The sequence below is a fragment of the Botrytis deweyae genome, assembly GCF_014898535.1.
Source record: "Botrytis deweyae strain B1 chromosome Unknown BDEW_012, whole genome shotgun sequence".
Taxonomy (NCBI): domain Eukaryota; kingdom Fungi; phylum Ascomycota; class Leotiomycetes; order Helotiales; family Sclerotiniaceae; genus Botrytis; species Botrytis deweyae.
This window is the reverse complement of record NW_024066219.1, coordinates 930,456-951,593: the sequence shown is the minus strand read 5'-3', so window position 1 is coordinate 951,593 and position 21,138 is coordinate 930,456. Positions and strand designations below refer to the sequence as shown.

The following is a 21,138-nucleotide window of genomic DNA, read 5'->3' as shown; positions in this document are numbered from 1 at the left end:
AGAGCAGAAGACAAAAAAGAGAGTTTATATACTACGATTTCATCATAAGATGAAAGAGCTCATTACATAATCGGGAAACAGTTGATGAAAGATTCACTACATACCCAGGAGGTTTAGGCTAGCCCACCCCATCCCATTTTAAAATCTCTCGGTTAATATAAATATCCCTTCTCTCCCTTCATCGAATCCCCATCAAATCGGAAGAGCAAACACGCACACCAATTGCAACGAAAAAAGAACAGCTGGTGCTTCATAACAGAATCTTTTGTGTCTTCTCGAGCAATTCATGATATAGAGAGCGAAGATGGAAATCTATAAGGATAGAGCTGTCGAGACTTTGTTTTTATTGTCATTATCTCTCCATTAATCTTTTTCATTCCCATAATATCAATCACTACATCCACGACATGAACATCACCACTGCCATCGTTATCCTCATCGCCATCCCTATCGCTATGAGCCTCGCTCCATCAATCATCTCATCTATCTTCTCCATAAAATCCCCATCTCATCCCCCTAACCTATGATTCAAGACGCCGCTCTTCACCCATTAGGCAAAGTATTCTCTATGTTCTCAAAATTCGAATAGAGACTAAAAGAAAGAGGAGTGAAGGTTTATATACTTCCCGCTTCCTTTACCTTGCTCCATCTTTGTATATCACGTTTGTGAAAATATGGGGAATAAGTATTGCTATACCAATCCAAGCACTCTACTACCTCTCTTCCAATTTTACATCACGCACATGTTCCTCATAGAATCCCTCTCACGCACTATGCATATATAAACCCGCCCTCCCTACCTCCACCCTCCTCTATACAAACCACAATCCCAACAACAACAACATGCCATGACGAAAACCTGAGAAGAAGGAAACGGGTTCCAAATCACAACCTAGTCTGATTCAGCCCTTCTACCAGATATCAGATATTCAAGCACCTCCGAGCTCCAAATTCCCCCCCAAATCTCTCTCTATAAAAACATGGAAAAAATATCCGTGGGTGGGCTTTTATCATCATATTCCTCCCTTGTCAATCCAAGTCCCTCCTTATTGTTGCTATCATCATCATCATTTATTTTCTTTAAAAAGAAAGATACTCTCCTCTCATCCCCCTCATCCTCCTCTCACACCTCCCCTTTATCCTCTCCTCCCCAAATAGATTATCATTATCATACAAAAAAACAAAAAATGAAAAATGAAAGACGTAAAAAAGGAGATAAAAAGCTAGGAAAAAGAAGATTAGCAATATTTATATTTCCGACCGAAAGAATTCAAGTTATAAGCTGTAAAAATATATATAATATTAATACAAACATTTATTATCTACCTTCTCCTGCCTTTCCACTTTTTCACCTCTCTTTCAATTCATCTCCTCTCCCCCTCATCTCATCTCCTTCCTTCCTCTCTCCACACCCTTCAAAAAAAAAACGCACCTCAAATACTCTAATAAAATCCCTCATTCACTACATCCTCTCTCTAACCCTTTATCTTCATCTTCATCTTCGTTTACCAACCAAAAAATAGAATAAGTATATCAGGATAATAGAATAAGTAAATAGCGGAATAGAATAACAAAAATTAATAATCTAACGAAAATATCTCAATCTGATATCTAGTGCTAATATCAAACTTTATTCGATTTTTGATTTTTGATTTCTCTTCTTTTCACAACAGTTCTCTCTCTACTTCCCCTTGATTATTCCTCTCCTTTTCTCACCCCTTTTCCCCCTTATATACATCTTTTTCCTCCGCTTCTCTCCCGCTTATCTTTTCCTCATCTCTTATCTATTTCTATCATTTAGCCCTTCCATCCATTCATCCATCCATTCATCCCTTCTTCTTCTTCTTCTTCTTTTTCTTCTTCTTATTTCCTCCCTTTTCCTCTTCTCTCCTGTTCTCGTCTATTCTCATCTCTCCTATCTTTCTCTCCCCCTTCCTCCTCCTTCCACCCCCCTAGCCCCAATCCACTCTCCAATTCACTCTCCAATTCACTCTCCAATACTTAATACTTAACATCCATACCCCCCATACATCCCTCAACACCCACCCCTCAACACCTAAATCTCAAATCAATAATACAAGCAAAACAGCCCTTAGCTATTACTATCATCCATCTAGCATTTACTATCCATTTCCCCATCAATTCCCCAACCCTCACCTATCCATTTCCCCACCCATTCCCTACCCATCCCCCATCCCCTATTCCTATTCCCTATTCCCCATCCCCATCCATCCCCCAGCCCTCACCTACCCATTCCCCATCTCCACCCACACTATATAAATCCTCATTATCATCACCCACATCACCATCAGCAATACACAATACCTCCACCACAATCCCCATCCCCATTCCTATCCCTATCCCTATCCCTATCCTCATTCTTATCCCTATCCCCATTCCTATTCTTATCCCTATTTCTATCTCTATTCCTATTTCTATTCTTATTCCTATCCCTATCCTTATTCCTATTCCCATCCCTATCCCTATCCCCATCCTCATCCCCATCCCCACCCCAATCAGCAAGAAACAAACAAACCTTGAAACTTTCAATTCCTTACATACATATACACGAGAGGAAAAAGTATACAAAGTAAACAGATTCTATATCCCGCAAGAAGAAAAGCTGTAAGAAAAGCCATAAGAAAAGTTATAAAAAAACCTCAGAGATACAAGAAGAGAGGAAATTCATGATATACCATCCATTTATTTACTTATTTACTGTGTGGGATACTCACTCCCACACGCACAATGTACCACACAATACTCTACTCTGCAACCCTGATATCTGCACCTCACAAAAACTCCTTTCCATCCTAATCATCATCCAACCCAGCCCACCTCACCTCAACCTCTTCACCAACCACAAAAAGAAGCCACCTAACAAAAGAAATAGAACTAATATTCTCAGAGAGTGACCCAACCCAAACCATTCATGAATCATAAACCCACCCAGAATCCAACCAGCACATACCGAGCCCTCTCCTTTCCAAAGATAAAAGACAAGAACTCCGGTGCTAAATGGACGGACGGATATATAACTATTTTAACCCCAACTCCCTTGCTCCTTGCTTCACAATGTACTGTCCACCCATTCCATCCCTAAGTATTACCAGAAAAATTAAACCCCTTCACAGCCCAAACCCTAGTCATTCCACCAGAATATAAACATCTCAACTCTCCCACTCATACCCCTTGACCCACTAAGACCTTCCTTGACTTCTTCCTCTAACTGGTGTTGCAGTAGTAGCTGGTGCACTTATATCTCTCCTCGATCCACCCTCTATCATTTGCTTTCTCGGAGTCATCTTGCCTTCTGCCAAACTTCTAGCTCTACCTCTTCTTTCTCTAATCATAGCCAAGGCTTCTTCTCTTGACACTGTCGCTGTCAAAGCTGGATCGATTCTACCATTTGGGAGAGTGAGGGATTTCGGTGTACTTGGTGCAAATTCGATTCTTTGTTCTTCCGAGGGAGAAGCAAGCGGGATACGGGTTGTGGTTGACACTGTGTGGAAAGCAGGTTCATGGTGACGTTCGTGGTCATGTTCGTGTTCATGTTCATGGTCATGTTCATGATGTTCATGTTCATGGGTTTGTGGGTGATGAATTGTGGTTGAAGTGGAACCGTTTAGATCTTCTGGAGTTGTTTCGTCTTTATCTTCGTTCTCAGGGAGATTGATCGGGCTTTGAAGTGATCTGGTGACTTTTGGACTGGTTGGCTCATTAAAGATAGAGAGTAAAGAAGTATTGGTATCGGAAATAAGAGCCGCAGCTGGTGGATCGTGAGAAGGAGTTACGTCTCTTCGTTGATGAGTAGAACTTCCAGATGTTTGCTCGAACTGCATTTTGGTGTCCAAGGATGTATTCTCAACTGGTTCTGCTGCCGATTCCTCAGGTACAGATTTGAAAATACCTTCAGAAGGTACAAAAACTGTACTTGTTCTTTGAGTTTTGGATTGTCTTGTCGAATCTTCACGATGTTCTTGTGTATCAGTTGACTTTCTTTTGTTGGATTTTGGCTCGCATGTATGGATGCTCGATTCCATCTCCAAAAATTCGACTTGATCAAGGGCTCGGTTTGCTCTTTGAATTTCCCAATCCAATTTGCGTCTAAGTTCATCAAGTTCTTCTTGTCCAGCGCCAGATGCCAATGCCATAGCATCTATAGATTTTCGATCATTCTTTGGCGATGGGAATTCGTCCTTGGTGGATTGTGGTAATGGTATATGTCCTTCTGCTGCAATTCTGGCGATTTCTTCATTCTTAGCGATCGTCTTAAATGCATCCCTCTCCTGTTCAACCAACTGAATCTTCTCTTGTAATCTTGTCAACTTTTCCTGCGCTTCCACAAGTTGATATTTTGCTGTGAATGCTTCTTGTTCCCTCTTCACACTTCGTGCTTTTTCTTGTTCCAAACCACCTTGAACCATCCTTAATGTATCCCTTGAAGATTTGAGTTCTTCTTGTAATTTGACAACGACTGATTGTGATTTGAACCCTTCTTTCCGAGCTCTTCGAATTTCCTTCTCCCATAATGCTTGTGTATGTGAATGTGTTTCCTTGGCTCGACCATAGTTTTCCTAATAAGATAAGAGGTTAGCAGATGATCGGAATGACGCGCATGTCGATAACATACCATGACACTTTCAAGTCTTTCTCCAACCTTTCTTTCCCGTTCTTTTCCTTCCTCGACTTGCCTCCTTAATATCCTAGCCTCATCCCTATATCTGCGCATTTCACTCTCCGCCTCCTCTCTCCCAACCATGGCGCGCTTCAAAGCCGCATCATTTGCTTTTCTTTCCAACTGCTTCCCTTGATAAGCCAAAGAATTGAACTGGGCAATCTTCTCGTTGACTGAACTATCTCTTGAATGTTTACTCGATTTCGAACCCTTCTCTGTAGCGGTAGGAGATGTCGGTAAATCCCATTGTTTTTGTTGATTGGCACGTTCAGGAGATATTTGATTTAATGGAGATCCTGGAGGACAATTCTCTGTCAGTTTTTTAGGTGAATCCATGATTGGATTTGATTCAGAATCAAGTTGAATGGATTTGATTGTATAACCAGAAATCTATCAGTCGGTATGATGTCTTGAAAAAGAATTGTACAAACTCTGATATTAAGTTTATGGAGATATTATTGTAAATTGTGGTCCGAGTTTGGATTGTTTACTTCACTTACTAATGCTTATCTTGGTTAGTGTGGTTACCCGGAGAACAACAACAAGGAATCTGGAGCTGAAGCTGACTAATACACATTCAATATACCTAGGTAATGTAGGTAGTACAGAGAGAGGTTTGAAGAAAGATGGGATGAAAATTTATGTACAGAGCGAAGAGCATGAATGATTGGTATGATGGACATCGAAAATATGTGTAAACAGAGAGATTATCTATTTGATATTTCAATGCTTGAATTTTGATTGGTTCTCTTGTCTATAACTCTAATAATTTTGGTAAAATAGCAGTACTTCAAATCCTTACTCTTGACTCCGATCTATTGATTATCATGAATATTTGAAGCCGTATTGCCTATATCAATAAGGAAGAATATGACGCTCCGCTGGGCCACTGCCGTGGAGGCTTCTTCGCTTCGCTCCAGAGGAGATGGATGTGATAGTAGATACTTTCTTTTAGTTGATGATTCTCTCTAGTTCAAATTCCGTAAAACACCACTGACCGATTCCGCCGTTGTCATGGTCGTGTGCTTGGAGATAACCTTGGAGACGACTCTCTTCTCGAATTACTCAGAACTTTTCTGGGCAGCTAACATCATCAAGTTTATTCTCTCAACGAATCCGTATATATCAACATAGCTTGATTTCAACTTCCGATTAGTCTGCCTCCACGGCAGTGGCCCCCGGAGGGCCAGCGGAGCGTCTTTGCGAGACGATGAATCATAATCATCAAAGCAAGCCTCCAGATCCTGATTTATCATGGTCGGAAGTCTTCTGATGATGACCTAAAGAGATCGAAAGTCTTCCACTCCCTCCCCCGCCCACCAACCCCGAAGTCCTCGGGAGTGCCAGCGGAGCGTATTTTCGATGAACTGTGTGTTTCCATTAGTGTTGATTCGAGACTGGAGCTTTCTCAGAAGTCAATCCAAAGTTCTTCCTATACTTATAGCTTGCAATATATGTATGCTCCATCTCACGGTAATGATGAAAAATAGAGAAAGAGTACCGTTGGGTAGACTCCCTGCTCTTTTCGGTTCATCAATATGACGATTGAGTTCATTGAGTAAATCTCAACCGTACCATATCTATTTCATTGAGCAGCCTCATCATATTCCCAAGCCCAACCTACTTATCTTTATACGGCGCCTTCTCAATCATGGTTGTCTATTTCTTCGTATGCAAGTACCTCATCCACAACTAGCACCACCACTTTTCTATGCTTACTGATTGACTCGCCAAAAATCAATATACCCACCAAAGCATGACATTGCAGTATCAAACACCAATCAAGTACACTAAATACTTGAAAAACAAGGAATTTTTTCTTAGAGTGAACGGAAAAAAAAGAAATGGAGACGAAATGGAAGTTATGAAACGGGGACATGTTTTATAGAAGAATCTTTACTCTCGATGCAATTGATAAATTTCCGATCATGATAATGGTATCAAGGGGAGGTGAGGTAGCTTGTTGATGTTGTATACCTAGTCGCCAGAACCCTTGGTCCTAAAAATTTATCGAGGCTACAAGACCAACACCTCGGAAAAGATAGGGTGAGGAGTTTGTAGGCGAGTGAAGGAATGGGATTTTGTATGGGGATGGGAGTGAAGACAGAAGCGAAAGAGAGAAGAAAACAATAATAAGATACGTAGATACGAGTAGATAATAGAGAGGATACAACTATACATAAATGAATTAATCTATTAATATAGAGAAATTCACAATAGAAAACTTATAAGCTAATAGATATCAATAATTATAGAAGAATTAAAAATAGATGCTCAAGTGTCAAATTAATACTTTAGATATTTTCTTAAAAAAAAATTATTATTATTATTATTCTTCTTCTCTTTTCCAACTCTATCAAAACGTATCAATTCTTTGCCGCCATCCAGTCAAAAAGGACCTCAATCTGGATGGATGTCTATCTCTTCTCTCTTTATCTCTCTTTCGTTTCGTAGTAGAGTCTACAAAGTGCGGGAGTGCGGGCAGCGGATAGAAAAGTTAAGGATAAAAAAAATTCCTCGCGCCCGGCTCAGCCGCTAAGCCCTTTTCGTCATTAGTTCCCACTTAGCGCACTGTCTCTGTGGGTAATTTCGGAAGCTGTCCATCTTCACACTTGTTAACATAAAATCTTTTCCTGGGGCCAAAAATACAACTTCTTCTTCCCATTCTTCTTCTTGTTTTTCCAACATCAACCACCTTAATCCCATCTCCTCTCAATCCTTTTTCGATCTTTCGATCATCAATACCGTCAATATGAGCAACTTACCACCAAAGAAGGAGTCCGTCATGGGCGTGTAAGTTATATCTCTTTTCCTTTACCAATTCTGGATTCTCGTTTTCCTTGTGAAAGAGCTCGACGACCATGGATGGAATTTTGATTGATTTTTCGGAATGCCACATGAACAACTACATCAACATGGAATCGAGAGATGAAACAAGAAAGAGATCAATTGGAATATCTCGAATATTATCCAGATCTTCGTTATCCCACATCAATAATTCCTAAAGTTATCGTTGTTGTTCAATGGCATTCCTGATCAAGCAAATATTCCATTTTGGCCCCGAGTTCCCACAAACAAATCTGTTCAAGTCAATCATGATACTGACAATCTTTCCATAGTCCACCTTTCATCATTGACTTCTTGAGTACGTTTATCTCCCCTCCTTCGAAATCGACAAAATTTACAATCTTTTCCCACGGATTTTGAAAAAATAATGGAATTCGGAGGGGTTTTGATATAATTTTCACAATACTGACTTGTGCGATAGTGGGTGGTGTCTCCGCTGCCGTCTCCAAGACCGCCGCTGCTCCCATCGAGCGTGTCAAGCTCTTGATCCAAAACCAGGTATGTTTATATCGAACATTTCTTTTCAATCTATTCTTTCGGATACAACAATTTGCACATGCACATGTGCAGATTGAAGTAATGTGCACAATTTCCACTTCGGGTATCTGAAAATATGGAAAATCATTACCCCAAAACGAAATCCATCCCACCTTGGAATCTACGTTTACTAATACAATCGGTTCATAGGATGAGATGTTGAAGACTGGTCGTCTCGACCGTAAATACGATGGTATCGTTGAGTGCTTCAAACGTACCACCGCACAAGAAGGTGTTGCCTCCTTATGGAGAGGTAACACTGCCAACGTTATCCGTTATTTCCCTACACAAGCCTTGAACTTCGCTTTCCGTGATACCTACAAGTCGATGTTCAACTTCAAGAAGGACCGTGATGGATATGCTAAGTGGATGGCCGGTAACTTGGCTTCCGGTGGTGTAAGTTTATCATTTGAATTCCTTTCATTATACACATACTAATTTAATCAAAAAAGGCTGCTGGTGCCACTTCCCTCCTCTTCGTCTACTCCCTCGATTACGCCCGTACCCGTCTTGCCAACGACAACAAGAACGCCAAGACCGGTGGTGACCGTCAATTCAACGGTTTGGTCGATGTTTACAAGAAGACCCTCGCTTCCGATGGTATTGCCGGTCTCTACCGTGGTTTCGGTCCTTCCGTTGCTGGTATCGTCGTTTACCGTGGTCTTTACTTCGGTATGTACGATTCCATCAAGCCAGTCCTCCTCGTTGGACCTCTTGAGGGTAACTTCCTTGCATCCTTCTTGCTCGGATGGACTGTCACCACTGGTGCCGGTATCGCTTCTTACCCATTGGACACCATCCGTCGTCGTATGATGATGACTTCTGGTGAGGCCGTTAAGTACAAGTCTTCCTTGGATGCTGGTCGTCAAATCGTTGCCAAGGAGGGAGTTAAGTCTCTCTTCAAGGGTGCTGGTGCCAACATTCTCCGTGGTGTTGCAGGTGCTGGTGTCTTGTCCATCTACGATCAAATGCAAGTCTTGATGTTCGGAAAGGCATTCAAGTAAATGTATGTAGAATGGAGTCAAGGGGGGGTTGATTGTGATGGTGGTTGATGATAATGCGAAATGAGCGCCTCTGGGGTCGGTCGCCGTGGTTGAAAAGCGACAAGGTTGAAGTTGTTACAGACATCCATTGCTATGGTGTTGGAGCAACTTGCAATGATAGTTTGCCATAAAAAAGAAAAGACAAACTAGTCGCCGCTGTACTTTATTACCTAAGCAATTTTTCCCTGTTCCTCCTTTTGATCTTGTTGTCTTCAAAGTCATCTCATTTGATTTTCATGTGCCGAAAAGTTTCCTTGGATTATTTTGCGCTGCGAATTCAATACATAGAATGTGAAGATGGATGGATGGTGGTTTGAGAGGTGTTCAAAGAATATGAGGGTTTATAAACTAATTATGTGTTGATCCCTTGCGTGTTGTGATAATATGTCATGATATGAGTATGTTTGTGGTTGCAAGAGTTGAATGTCAAAGTGATTAATTTGACTGGGCCCGAGTAAAGTGCAAATATAAGTAAGTGATCAAGTGTGTGGTGTACATTTGAGGAATGCGTACGCGAGAGTGCAGGTATATACACAATTGATATTTATGGGCTGGGGTGGAATAGATGTTGGAGGCTGGGGAAGGGTGGAGGGGGAAAGGAGAAGTTGGTTAAGGTGGAGGGGAGAGGGAGAGGGGAGAGGAAGTGGTATTTTTGTGTGGGGGTAGGGGTGGGGGGTGATAAGAGGTTGAGGGAGAGTGGAAGAGGAGAAGAGAAGGAAGGGAGAGTGAAAGAAGAGAAGGAGAGAAGAAGGATGAGAGGATGAGAGTGAGAGTGAGAGTTAAATTGGTGCGGTTAATGGGTAATGCTCATGGAAATCGGTCTGGGATATAGCATGGCATTGTTTCCGAATCTCGATTGCTTTTTATATTATCTTTTGAGAAGGTATGAGTGAGTGCTTTTGGAATTTGGAATTTGGAGATGTAGAGGGGAGGGGGGGGATGGGATGGGGATGGGGATGGGGATGAGAGTAGGTAGTGGGTTCGGGTATGGGTATGGATTTGCATATGATAAGAAGTGGAAAAGAGGAGGGTAAATAGAATACATAAAATTAAGTGAATCTAAGTATCAAAAACGAACCTCTAATACCTGGAGAGGAAGTGTCAAACATAGTATACACGAGAGGGGGGTATATATAGGTATATCCAAGCTCGAGTTTCTTTTGTATCAGAGGAGATGGAGTCGAATACATAAAGAACAAAGGTAGCTGCGGGCTGCGGGCTGTGGTGTAGTGTAATGTAGTGTGTTTTCTGACGAGGATGTTTATTTGGTTTGTTTGTTTGTATTGAGCTGAAGAGTGTTTGTTGTTGATGGGATGATTTGGAGAAGGGGGATGGATGGTAGATGGTAGGTAGTTGAGTTGAGTAGAGACTGATGATGATGATGATGATGATGATAATGATAATAGCGAAAGCTATGGCTGTGATGATAATACTTAAGCGGGGTTTTAAAAACGATAATAAAAATCTATGGGATGTAGGTAGTAATCTTATGGATTTGATGGGATAGATAGGAAGTAGACTCTTGAAACTTGAGATGAGAGATGGGAGGAGAGAGCATGGATGGGTGGATGGATTGGAAACACGGGGCTGAGAGTGTGAGATGCTGATAAGCCATCGATGTTGATTCTGTCCTATCTCTTTTAGATATATGGATGAAGTTTCATGAGTGGGAGGCTTTCTAGAAAGGGGTGGAGTGGAGAGTTTGAAAGGAGATGCATGGGGTGAAATGCGGATTTGATAGATGGCTGAATGGATAGACACCCATCCAGTCAATTATGCTTAATAAGAATTCATATCCCGAGTGATATGACTCTCCAATTTATCTAGGAGTTTCCATGATTTCTGGGATGATTTGAGGAAAAGGGATGTGATGTGATGAGTTGCTTCTGGAAAGTTGAAGAGGAGATGTTGAGATTAGAGGTCGTGAGTGGGAATGAATAGTGAGTGTGAGGGGTGTAAAATTTCGCATTTACTGCTCTATGTTTTTTTTTGTTTTTTTTTGCTTGTAGGTAGGTATTCTTGTGTGTGGGTTATAGCTATGTTGTGTGGGATAGATGGATAGATGTATTTCCGTGCGATGTTGGGGAGATGGGTGTGATGGATTGTGAGTGAGAGGGGTAAGAGAGATGGATTGGATGGTTAGGGGATGGGTTGGGGTATTGGGGAATGGATAAAGTAAGAGTTTTGATAACAAGGGAGTGTTGGAGATAGTGAAGAAGAGATGATGATGATAATATCATAGCTATTCTAGCAATGGTAATCCGATGTATTGCGTTTGGAATCTCTGGATCTACTAGATTCGAGCTTCCTGGCATAACCTTTTAGGCAGTAGCAATACAAAAATGACCTGAGAAACAAATAATCGATGGGATATGAATTTTCCTGGAACTAACCAACAGATCAAGAGGGTTTTGATGAGATGAGAAAGAAGAAAAGTTAAAAGGCTTTATACTAAAAATTGGGAAAAAAATAGAAGGGGGAAATCAAGGCTAGAGGTGGATCTGAATGGAGCGTGTGTCTCTTTAAGTGATTTCTGATGCGTATACCGATCTGAGTTTCTTGTAGATCTTAGTTTGAGATTCACTGGAAATCGAAGAGTAAATTTGAGTGATAGGCTAGAGATAGAAATTGAAATATTTGTGTTAGAGGTATATTTAGATGCTATCACCTATTTCGAGTTTTCTTCTTTGTAGAGACTTCTCCTTAAGAAAGTTGGCGCACAGGACAACGTACTGCATTTAGTGGAATATATGAATGGAAATAGAGAATGGAGCAGGGGAAAAGTGGAAGGAAAGGGTGGTGAGAGGTGGAGTAGGATAGTATTGATGTCGCGATTTAAGGTGGTGATATGGGTATAATTCAATAAAAGGTATTTGATAGCAAGAAGTACTGACGTGAAAGAAGGAATATATCGATAATGAAAGTTAATCATGGTAGTGATAATAAGCTACGGATGATAAGAAAAATGGGAATCTAAAAGACTTGGCCCATGTATTGCGAAAGGAAATAGATACATCAGCTTGCTATTATCCTTCAAGGAGGGATGGAAGTACTGGACCCTCGCAGTGATTCCACATGGTATTGAAAAGTTCCAGACGTGATGTGATTAGAGATGAAGTAAGATATAACTATGGGGATTTATATCCAGAATGAAGGAAAGAAGTAGGGCTAGAGATGGAAGAAGCGGTTTTGCATTAAAGCGGAAAATTGGGGGGAATGAGATGAGATGATGTGAGTATGTTGTTAAGAGAATATAGGGCTGTTTTGGCATTGTATATAAATCTACCAACAGGAGTTGAGTTCGACTTTCTCTGTTGGGATAATTACTAGACTCCAATTAGAAGTTGAGCATGTTTGTGGTGTAGTATAGGAGTTTGTAGTATCTAGATGAAAAGAGATTGAGATATTGAGATATGGTTAAAGGGGAATTTGGTAAGGAAAAAGAAGAAAATTGGTAATGTAAAGGGCTAAAATTGAAATGAATATAATTTTGATAATAGATTTATTTTGGATAATAATAATTATCAAAATTAAAAGTCAATAATTGAAAATTTTAATAATAATAAAAAAACAAAATAATTTTTTATAATAAAATGAATAAATTTGAGATTTAAAAAAAATTCTTATAGTTATTAGAAAAAACAGAAATATGAGATATAGAATAGAGATTTTTCGAATTTATAATATTCTATTAATATATTGTTATATATAAACTAAAAATATATATAAAAAAGAGAATGTTTATATAAAAAATAGGATAAGATATGAAACGAAATAAAGTAAGAGGAAAGGAGAATAAGAGGTATAATAGAGAAGAGATATATCAAGGAAGAATATAAGCATATTTGTAGTGTAGTATAGGAGTTTATAGTGTTTAAATAAAAGGAAATTGAAGTATTGAGATATAGTTAGAAGGGAATTTAATAAAGAAAAAAAAGAAAATTGATAATACAGAGAATTAGAATTGGAATGAATATAGTTTTGATAATAGATTTATTTTAAATAATAATAATTATTAAAATAAGAAGTTAATGATTAAAAATTTTGATAATAATAAGAAAACAAAATAATTTTTTATAATAAAATAAATAAACTTGAGATTCAGAAAAAAAAAATTATAATTGTTAGAAAAAATAGAAGTATGAGATATAGAATAAAGATCTTTCGAATTCATAATATTCTATTAATGTATTATTATATACAAAATAAAAATATATATAAAGAAGAGAATATTTATATAAGAAATAGGATAAGATATAAAGCGAGATAAAGCAAGAGGAAAGGAGGATAAAAGGTATAATAGAAAAGAGATATATCAAGGAAGAATGTAAGTATGTTTATAATAGATATATGGGACAAGTATAGGTTGATAGAAACATATACCAAGGTATATCAATACATGCCGTCTTCGGGTTATAATTTTTCTGAAAAGTTCCTTGCAATTTGTCAACTGCAAGAAGTATGGAGCTTTGGTCCCGTGAGTGTTTACAGTGATGGGGGTGTGGGAAGTGGAGAGAAATTCGAGAGAATGCAGATTTGTACACCGAAAACTATTAAATGTGAAGGTCAGGAATTGGTGACTGAGGATCTAGTGATAGCAAGAGAAGCGAGTGATAAATAATCAGAAGAATCGAGGTTGATGATAACAAGAGGAGTTGTTGATGACAATCACGGAAATCATTAACATGCTTCTGGCAAAACTGGAATAGAGACCTTACTGTTCGGATTCTAGAGGAAAAGGCAAAAGGGCTAGGAATTCGAAGCCCATCGCGTCTCACCACTTTTGCATTGTATAGATACAGTTCTACATAAATCTGAAAAGTAAGATTTATATAAAGATCGGTAAAATCTAGTATATTTGAGAGGAGGAAGTAAGAGGTGAGATTTATAAGTCTATAAGAGCAATAATAAGGATGTTTTTTTCCTTCTGATTGTCCGTTCAATATTCAACAAATCATTTCTCTTTTTTTTTTTTAAAGAAGATCGATATTATAGATTTTAACTTCTTTATCAATTCCTATTTCACATTAAGTATCTTGATTAATTAAATAATTCTGTAATAATAAAATATTCTTTTTAGAAAACTTTAACTCTCTTCTATGATACAGATTAATATCAAAACTTTAATATTAATATTCTCAATTTGATAATGACATCGAACGCACTGGAAAGGTTCCGATAGACCCCTTATTCGCTTGTTTGTATTTTCTCACTCCGCTTATACACTAGCCCTGCTTTTTCGTCGAAATACACGCAAAGATCAAGCCCTTAGCCCCGAGAGAGTTCTTCAAGGGATACATTAGACTTTTTGACTTCTTTCCTTCTCTGATCGGCATCAACTATCCTGAGTTAAAGTAAAAGCCAGCCCAACAATTGTAACATCAAGGATGAGCCTCCTATGCGGCCTCTCTATCATTCCAATACTGACTCTCCAATATCATAATTAATATCCTTTGTTATCCCAAGTATCAGACCCTTTTTCTCCAAGCGATGTTCTCGCTGTAATAGCAAGGTATTTTCGCTTTTCATCACGGAGTCGTACTTCTGCATCAAAGGTCTATACGATGACAGAGTAATCCACCCCTCGCTAAAGTCACAACCCGACCGAAAAGTTTGTTAGATGGGCTTTGTATATTGCGAAGTAGAGTACCTTTCCGTCGCACCTCAAAACATCTGCTGTCTTACGGTGTCGAGATATAGGCTCTGGATCTAAACATCCGTATCATGCTTATGCCAGCTCAGCGGCTAAATGACTGTATGAAGCCGTATTTAATTGCATGATTTCTCCTACAGTAGATGATCGAGCTAGGAAAGGGTTGAGTTCGATGTAGACTTCAAAATTTGATAGGTTTAGAATCATTCCGGAAATCCATCTTGGAGGTTAGCTTTTATAATAATAAGAGAATAATATTATTGTAATGATAATAGAAAATCTACTCAATTTAAGCTTAGGAATAAGTAGAATATATAATATAAGAATTAAATTGAAGTTAATTTATAAGAGCTAGACTGAATTGAAATTAAATTGCTTACTTTTTTTAGGTTTTCTTTGAAGAATATCCTAGATTTATATAATTTATAATGAAATTCTAATAGTTTTATATTTATAAAGAAAATAGATTTAAATTTTATCTCATAAAACTATATTGTATTATAAAAAGAAAGTATATCAATCAATGTAGTCTATTTTATCAATAACTTTCTATATGATTTCATATCATTTTATTCTACTATAAATCAATTTGATAAAGGATATTGTTAAATAACTATATATCATATAATTTTATAATATAAAATTATATCACAAATATATTATTCATCAAAATATCTCTTAATTAGTAAGATATCAATAAGTGATTTAATAGACTTATTATAGAGTTTTACAATCCATGCGCTAGTGTCACGGCGCCAACTACGTTGCCTTCATGCCTCAGGCATAGACCATTAGCGTGCCCTACTTCCTATAAGAGGGCCTTACCCTTCCATAGCTCTTCTACCCTTATGGTACAATATAAGTCTTTACCCGTACCTTGACAGCTAGATGGGCTCTGAAGTAAGAAATACCAATTTTAATGGACTCTGAATTTTGGTCTGCTCAATTGTTGGTAGGAATTTCATGTCAAGACATGATTTAGATAGTTTGTTGTATTAGAAAGAAGAAAATAGTTCTAGGTGATGGTATTCAGAACAAAGAACGTTGCCGTATGCCCTTGAACTACAAGGCGATCAAGCTTTCGGTAAAATGATGGCTAAAATGATGGACAGTAGTAGTTAACAGTAGTCAGTAGTAGTTTTCCATATAGTCTCTCCATTTCAACAAACAATTATTAAATTCTTAGAAACTTACATTATCCAGTCCAACTTCGATACTCATTTACAATCCATCCGATTCTCTTTCATTTCAAAGTCACCTCATCAAATAGCAATTGAGTTCACCCCTTACCAAAGTTTCACCACACTGCTCATGTCTTACATCATGCCGATCCTTAACGCCTTACTCTTGGGAGCAATTATCGTATCAAATTTTCTATTTGATTTTGGTATCAGCACCAGCATCGGGAGATTTTGTAATAATTTCGCTTTCGCTCGACTTGTATTTATTCTCCTAGCAGTTTTAGAGATTATCATGTTAATTCCAGAGATCTTGAGGGCTCCCATTACGGCATCCATAGTGATGATCGAGATATACGCTCAAACAATCAAAATTCACACAATGAACACGAAGTCGCTTGCTGCCATCGACAAAAATGGACTTCCCTTGATTCTGCATGGTCCTGAGCGACAAAAACTTCAGTCGCTCCAGAAATATAGCCTCTTTGTTGCTAAGATAGCGCTGGCAGATTCTGCGATTTTTTTGGGAACTATCGGTGTCATTATTATCGCTAGTGCCATTCGATTTGTATCCGCGCTATTAAGTAAGTGAGTGATCGATTTTCATCGCATTTCATGACTTGTAGTCGGAATTTTATGCTAATAACTATATAGAAAGATAGATGCTACTGGTACTTTGTAATGAATCAAGGCAGTCAAACTGCAACCGCGCTACGATCTTGTCATTTACCTAGCAGCTTGTCTGAACAACGTTACTGAAGATTAAATAACATACGCCAATCTAGGAGAGTTGGGCGTTTCGCGATGAAGCTTCTTATCGTCGTCGATGATTAGGGATTTTGCATGGTTGGCGGTGCTTCCTAGTCACCATGAGCATTGTATATGGTTGAGGTGATACTGAGACTAGTACGATTCGCATCTATACAATTCTAAAATGCGCAATAATGATAATAGTCTCCAATAAGTGAAAAATCGTGATCAGAATGAAAATCAGGAATCGAGGATATGTGGATTCAATAGTATCAAATCCACAGTAGGTAGTGAAGATGCTCATGCGTGACAGAAATAAACGTCACGCCACGATACAGCTAGAGCAGGTGAAAAATCTTGCTGGCTCCAAATTCACTTTCTGAAACTGAGTAAAGTTGGCTGATAGAGAAGCTTAATAGGAGAAGCCACATTGCAGCACTCGCTGCATGAGATTTACTAACAGGGTTGCTTGATTCTTCACGTTATCATGAGGCATTTCTAGCTTCTACTGAAGCCAGGATTGATTGAGAAGAAGGGATCAGACGAAGTATCGATAAGTCAGTCGAGTATCGTTGAATGTATAAGACTCGGTAATGTCCATTTTTACCAACAGAAGAACTTTTTGAATAGACCCCCAAGCTCCAGTCAACCCGGGGAAGTATTTGCTTAGAAAAATATGAGTGGCCAGAGTATTCTGGAATGATGTTTGGCGTAAGCTTCCATAGTGTATCATTGATAGAGTCATAAAGAAAGGATTTATCGGAACAAGCAATGATAATATTCGTCAACAAAAAAAACAGATTAAAGCGGTGATGAAAAACTGACCGTAATCAACAGCGGCTTGAAAGTCAAGAATGACAAAAGATAGTAGGTTCACGAGAACAAAAGGTGCCAGTCGGCATATCTGAAGCTGTGGGCAAGAGATTGAGTACTTTAAAAGTGACTCTGGCGGAGCATATTAAACAAGAATGACACCTTGATTCATCGTCTGCAATTTTCCAACTGCAACTACTTTTTGAATGTCAAAGATGAAGATGTGCTTTTATAGTTCTATCTGGGCTATTTTCCGGCTAGAAAGATATTATCCGACGTGCATTCTTGGTCAGAAAGAACCTGGGAGGTTTTCGAATGAAGCAGAAACAAAAACCGAATTGTAAGTCTTTAAGAGCTAAACTTCCATTCGAAATATTTTCCTTCTAGAGAATTCGGATAGTCCTCTGAGCAACAAAAGATGGAATTTGGACACAGGCTATTCGGCATATGATTTTGAGCTATATCATTTCACAACAGTAGATTGGAACTTCTTGATCATACTTGACATACAGCTATGCGCGACATTGATTCGCATAGACATCTAAAAACAACAATAAGACAGTGAAAATCTGCAAGTGTGAAATGTTGAGAAAATCGACGTTGTTAAGGCTTGATGGTTGAAGATCCAAGTTTTGGTCAGATTTATGAACTAAATAGTGGCATAGAGGTGGATTGATAAGAGGTTGGATGTTTGAGTCCCGAATGAATTATTGACTGGTGGCTGGGGTAGATTTACTGCTCAAAGCTGTACAATACTGATCAATTTATATTGAGATGGAATACGAATCCATTCAATACTGTATGGAACTATGTAGGTATGTGATAGAGTCTGTGATAGGCGGATAAGTGAGTGAGATTGTGTGGGGGAGAAGTATATAAACCTTCTCAATTCTTACAGTGATTTTCCAGTCAATGAATATGAAAATTGTGGATTTGACTCTTAGGGTTGAAATTTGCGTGAAGTATGCTCTGCAATTAACTTCTCGAACCTACAGTATGACTCTATGTAACCTTAGGTATGGATGCGGACCTGGGTCAAGTGGGGAAATATAGATAATGAGAAAGCAATGGGATGATAGTATCAATGAAACATGTGAACTGGAAATTTGACGACAAAACTCTTATTGACAGCAAGAAACAGGATAAAGCAGTGGTTATATGAGTATATAGACGTCCCTGGAGATAGCTTCATCTCTCCAGGTGGCCTTCCAGGACACACGAGTTACATTTGGGACTCCCCGAGCGGTATTAACAGTCTTAGTCTCTGAATATCAAGTTACATATCTCTGTCAAGCTTGGAAGATGATATTAAGGGCCATTTTAAAGGAGGAATATATTTCATAGCCCACTCACTCATTCATATCAACTGACACAAGTATCGAATAAGGCATGCTTTCCCATCAGAATCTCCTACCCGTGGGTTCGATTCCAATCCTCATGCTTCTGAAATTTTGTAAAGTGGATATTTAAGCCGAGCAATTCATACTATTGGCGAGTAATCACTGTATGCGTCAGTCGACCTGGATATTGCAAGTGCGGCCTGTATCCTCGCAGAGCAAATAGAGGGACAATTTGGAGTTGAGAACAATGGTATCATATGAGCCTATTCATTGAATGTTGAAAACGAAATTTACAGTTTCTTACCAGCAGCAACGGAGAATGATGTATGTAATGAAAATAACAGTCACAAAGTATGGTGTCACTTTCGACAACGAAAATAGTTTCAGGACTCGAGAGTCTTGGGTTTTCAGGAAGCTCTTAGATATGGCTAGCAACTCAAAAGGTACAGATTCCAAGATATACCATGACGGGCTTCATGCCGCAATATCGCCTGTGCAGGCATGGGTATGAATTGTAATAAGAGTGACGGAGAAAAAGTTTCTTTTATTCAATCGGAGCTTTTTATAGTGATTAAAGAGAGACATAATGTCATTTTCGGCATGGTTCTTTTTTGGCGCAAATCTGAGTGAATTTTGGAAATGGAATTGGTGAATAGACAAGGAGATTATGGAGTTGGGCCTGACTGGGCCGGATCGAATGGTATATAAAGAGATTCAATTCCTACTTTTCGCTAGTCAAGAGTCGAGAGTAAAATGCAGGGCAAAAAGCGAAAGGAGCGAAGGAGAAGAAGATGTGTATCTTTGGACAACGTATGCTTAACATTTCATTAGATTATGGAGTTCTTGTCCTTCAGCTTAAGGAACAGATTATATGACCAGTTGGGGCAGTGAATATTGCTGATCTTTCATGAACATGAATAAAGCGGCAATAAAACTATGATTTGGTGAGAATGTGAATGAATAATTATCGTTGAGATGCATTGGCAGTAATATCGAAAATGATAATTGATAGCCGCCCTTATACAGATAGGTTTAATCGAGTCTCTAAACACCGTAATCCAAGTTTCAAGGAAAACCACACATGAACCAGCAGGAATCGTTGAGCATAGGAAGGTCCTTAAACTCAAGAATGCATCTTTTGTAAACGATTTAGCATTAAGAAAGGATGGAACAGATGTCCTTTTTATGCATGAAGTTACGAGTTGAAGTATTCGCTATCAGCAGGCACACAAGTGAAAAAATCATATCCCATATATCATCTGGAAGTAGTAGATTAAAGCCGTTTAGTAGTTCTCTAAGTAATCATGAATTATCTAAAACCAAGCAAATTTACGCGCCAGGGAGCCTGTCACTTGATATACCGAGTAAAGGGTTCACAGACGCAAGAATTGTCCAGTAAGAATGTGCGCATGATGGGAAAGAATAACATGGCAGATTGAATTGCAGGTAGATGAATACATATTATTGACAACGAACGAAAAGAACGAAAAGAATCGGAGGTAGCACAATTATAAAAATCTGTGAAATCGACAATGCTAATACGAGTAATATAGTAAGACATCACAAAGTCGGTTTCCATTATATCAAGAACATCAGACCCTTGGTGAACATCATTAAAATGAGTACCTTAAGTTGGTATTGAAGTTGCACCTTTGTGAATCCACTTCATAAAAGTCTCGTTCTGGCGTTCAATGTCTTGACTCAGAGTGCTTCTCTTATGGTTCTCTTTTTCAGATCAACTAAAGAAATGACACAGTTTGCGCAGATATCATTGGTAGTATATTAGGCTTGAGAATCTGAAATTGACATTACCTCACCCTTGCTTACTTTGGAAATCTGACCGACCATTAGTTGCAACTATCACCAGGGCGCGCCACAATTGACTTTGGTGCCCATTTAAAGATATAAAATAACCTAAATGGTCTTTCCTTTCTTCACAGGCAAAACCAAGAGCGATATGCACAGAAGTAAGGCGCTCCGCTCCGCGTTTAGTGCCCAAACGATTCTATCAGGATTTTGGCGTGGTGGGGAGTAAAAATGATGTTGCGACGCATCCTAACAACTCGGTTTCGGGCGCATAAATGATGATAAGGAGAAGAATAATGTTATGGCGACAAAAGCGAGAACTACTGACAACAAGAATGAATACAAATTCCCTTAAGAGTTCAGGGCGCTTCTCATTTCACTAGATAAGTAACCTACAACATCTGGGATTATATTTCAAGAGAGGACGAATAGGTATTCGCTCATCGTTAAATGTTTTATGGTGTGTTAAGCTTACACTTGCAAATAGTTGCTC

The 21,138-nt window shown here is 38.7% G+C and overlaps 3 protein-coding genes across 3 annotated transcripts; 2 read left to right on the top strand and 1 right to left on the bottom strand.

Moving 5' to 3' along the window:
* Window positions 1-3,200: 3,200 nt before the first annotated feature.
* On the bottom strand, window positions 3,201-5,014 carry EAE98_006114 (uncharacterized protein; the record flags this gene model as incomplete). Its single annotated transcript, XM_038953736.1, has 2 exons — window positions 3,201-4,577; window positions 4,634-5,014. 2 exons carry the CDS (start codon window positions 5,012-5,014, stop codon window positions 3,201-3,203), a joined length of 1,758 nt encoding a protein of 585 aa, XP_038810131.1.
* A 2,416-nt stretch (window positions 5,015-7,430) lies between these two features.
* EAE98_006113 (uncharacterized protein) lies at window positions 7,431-9,066 on the top strand (the record flags this gene model as incomplete). Its single annotated transcript, XM_038953735.1, has 5 exons — window positions 7,431-7,471; window positions 7,798-7,823; window positions 7,947-8,023; window positions 8,213-8,458; window positions 8,515-9,066. The coding sequence occupies 5 exons, from the start codon at window positions 7,431-7,433 to the stop codon at window positions 9,064-9,066; spliced, it is 942 nt and encodes a 313-aa protein (XP_038810130.1).
* Window positions 9,067-16,081: 7,015 nt separating this feature from the next.
* EAE98_006112 (uncharacterized protein) lies at window positions 16,082-16,618 on the top strand (the record flags this gene model as incomplete). The annotated part of the gene is made up of 2 exons (XM_038953734.1): window positions 16,082-16,520; window positions 16,599-16,618. 2 exons carry the CDS (start codon window positions 16,082-16,084, stop codon window positions 16,616-16,618), a joined length of 459 nt encoding a protein of 152 aa, XP_038810129.1.
* Window positions 16,619-21,138: the final 4,520 nt, after the last annotated feature.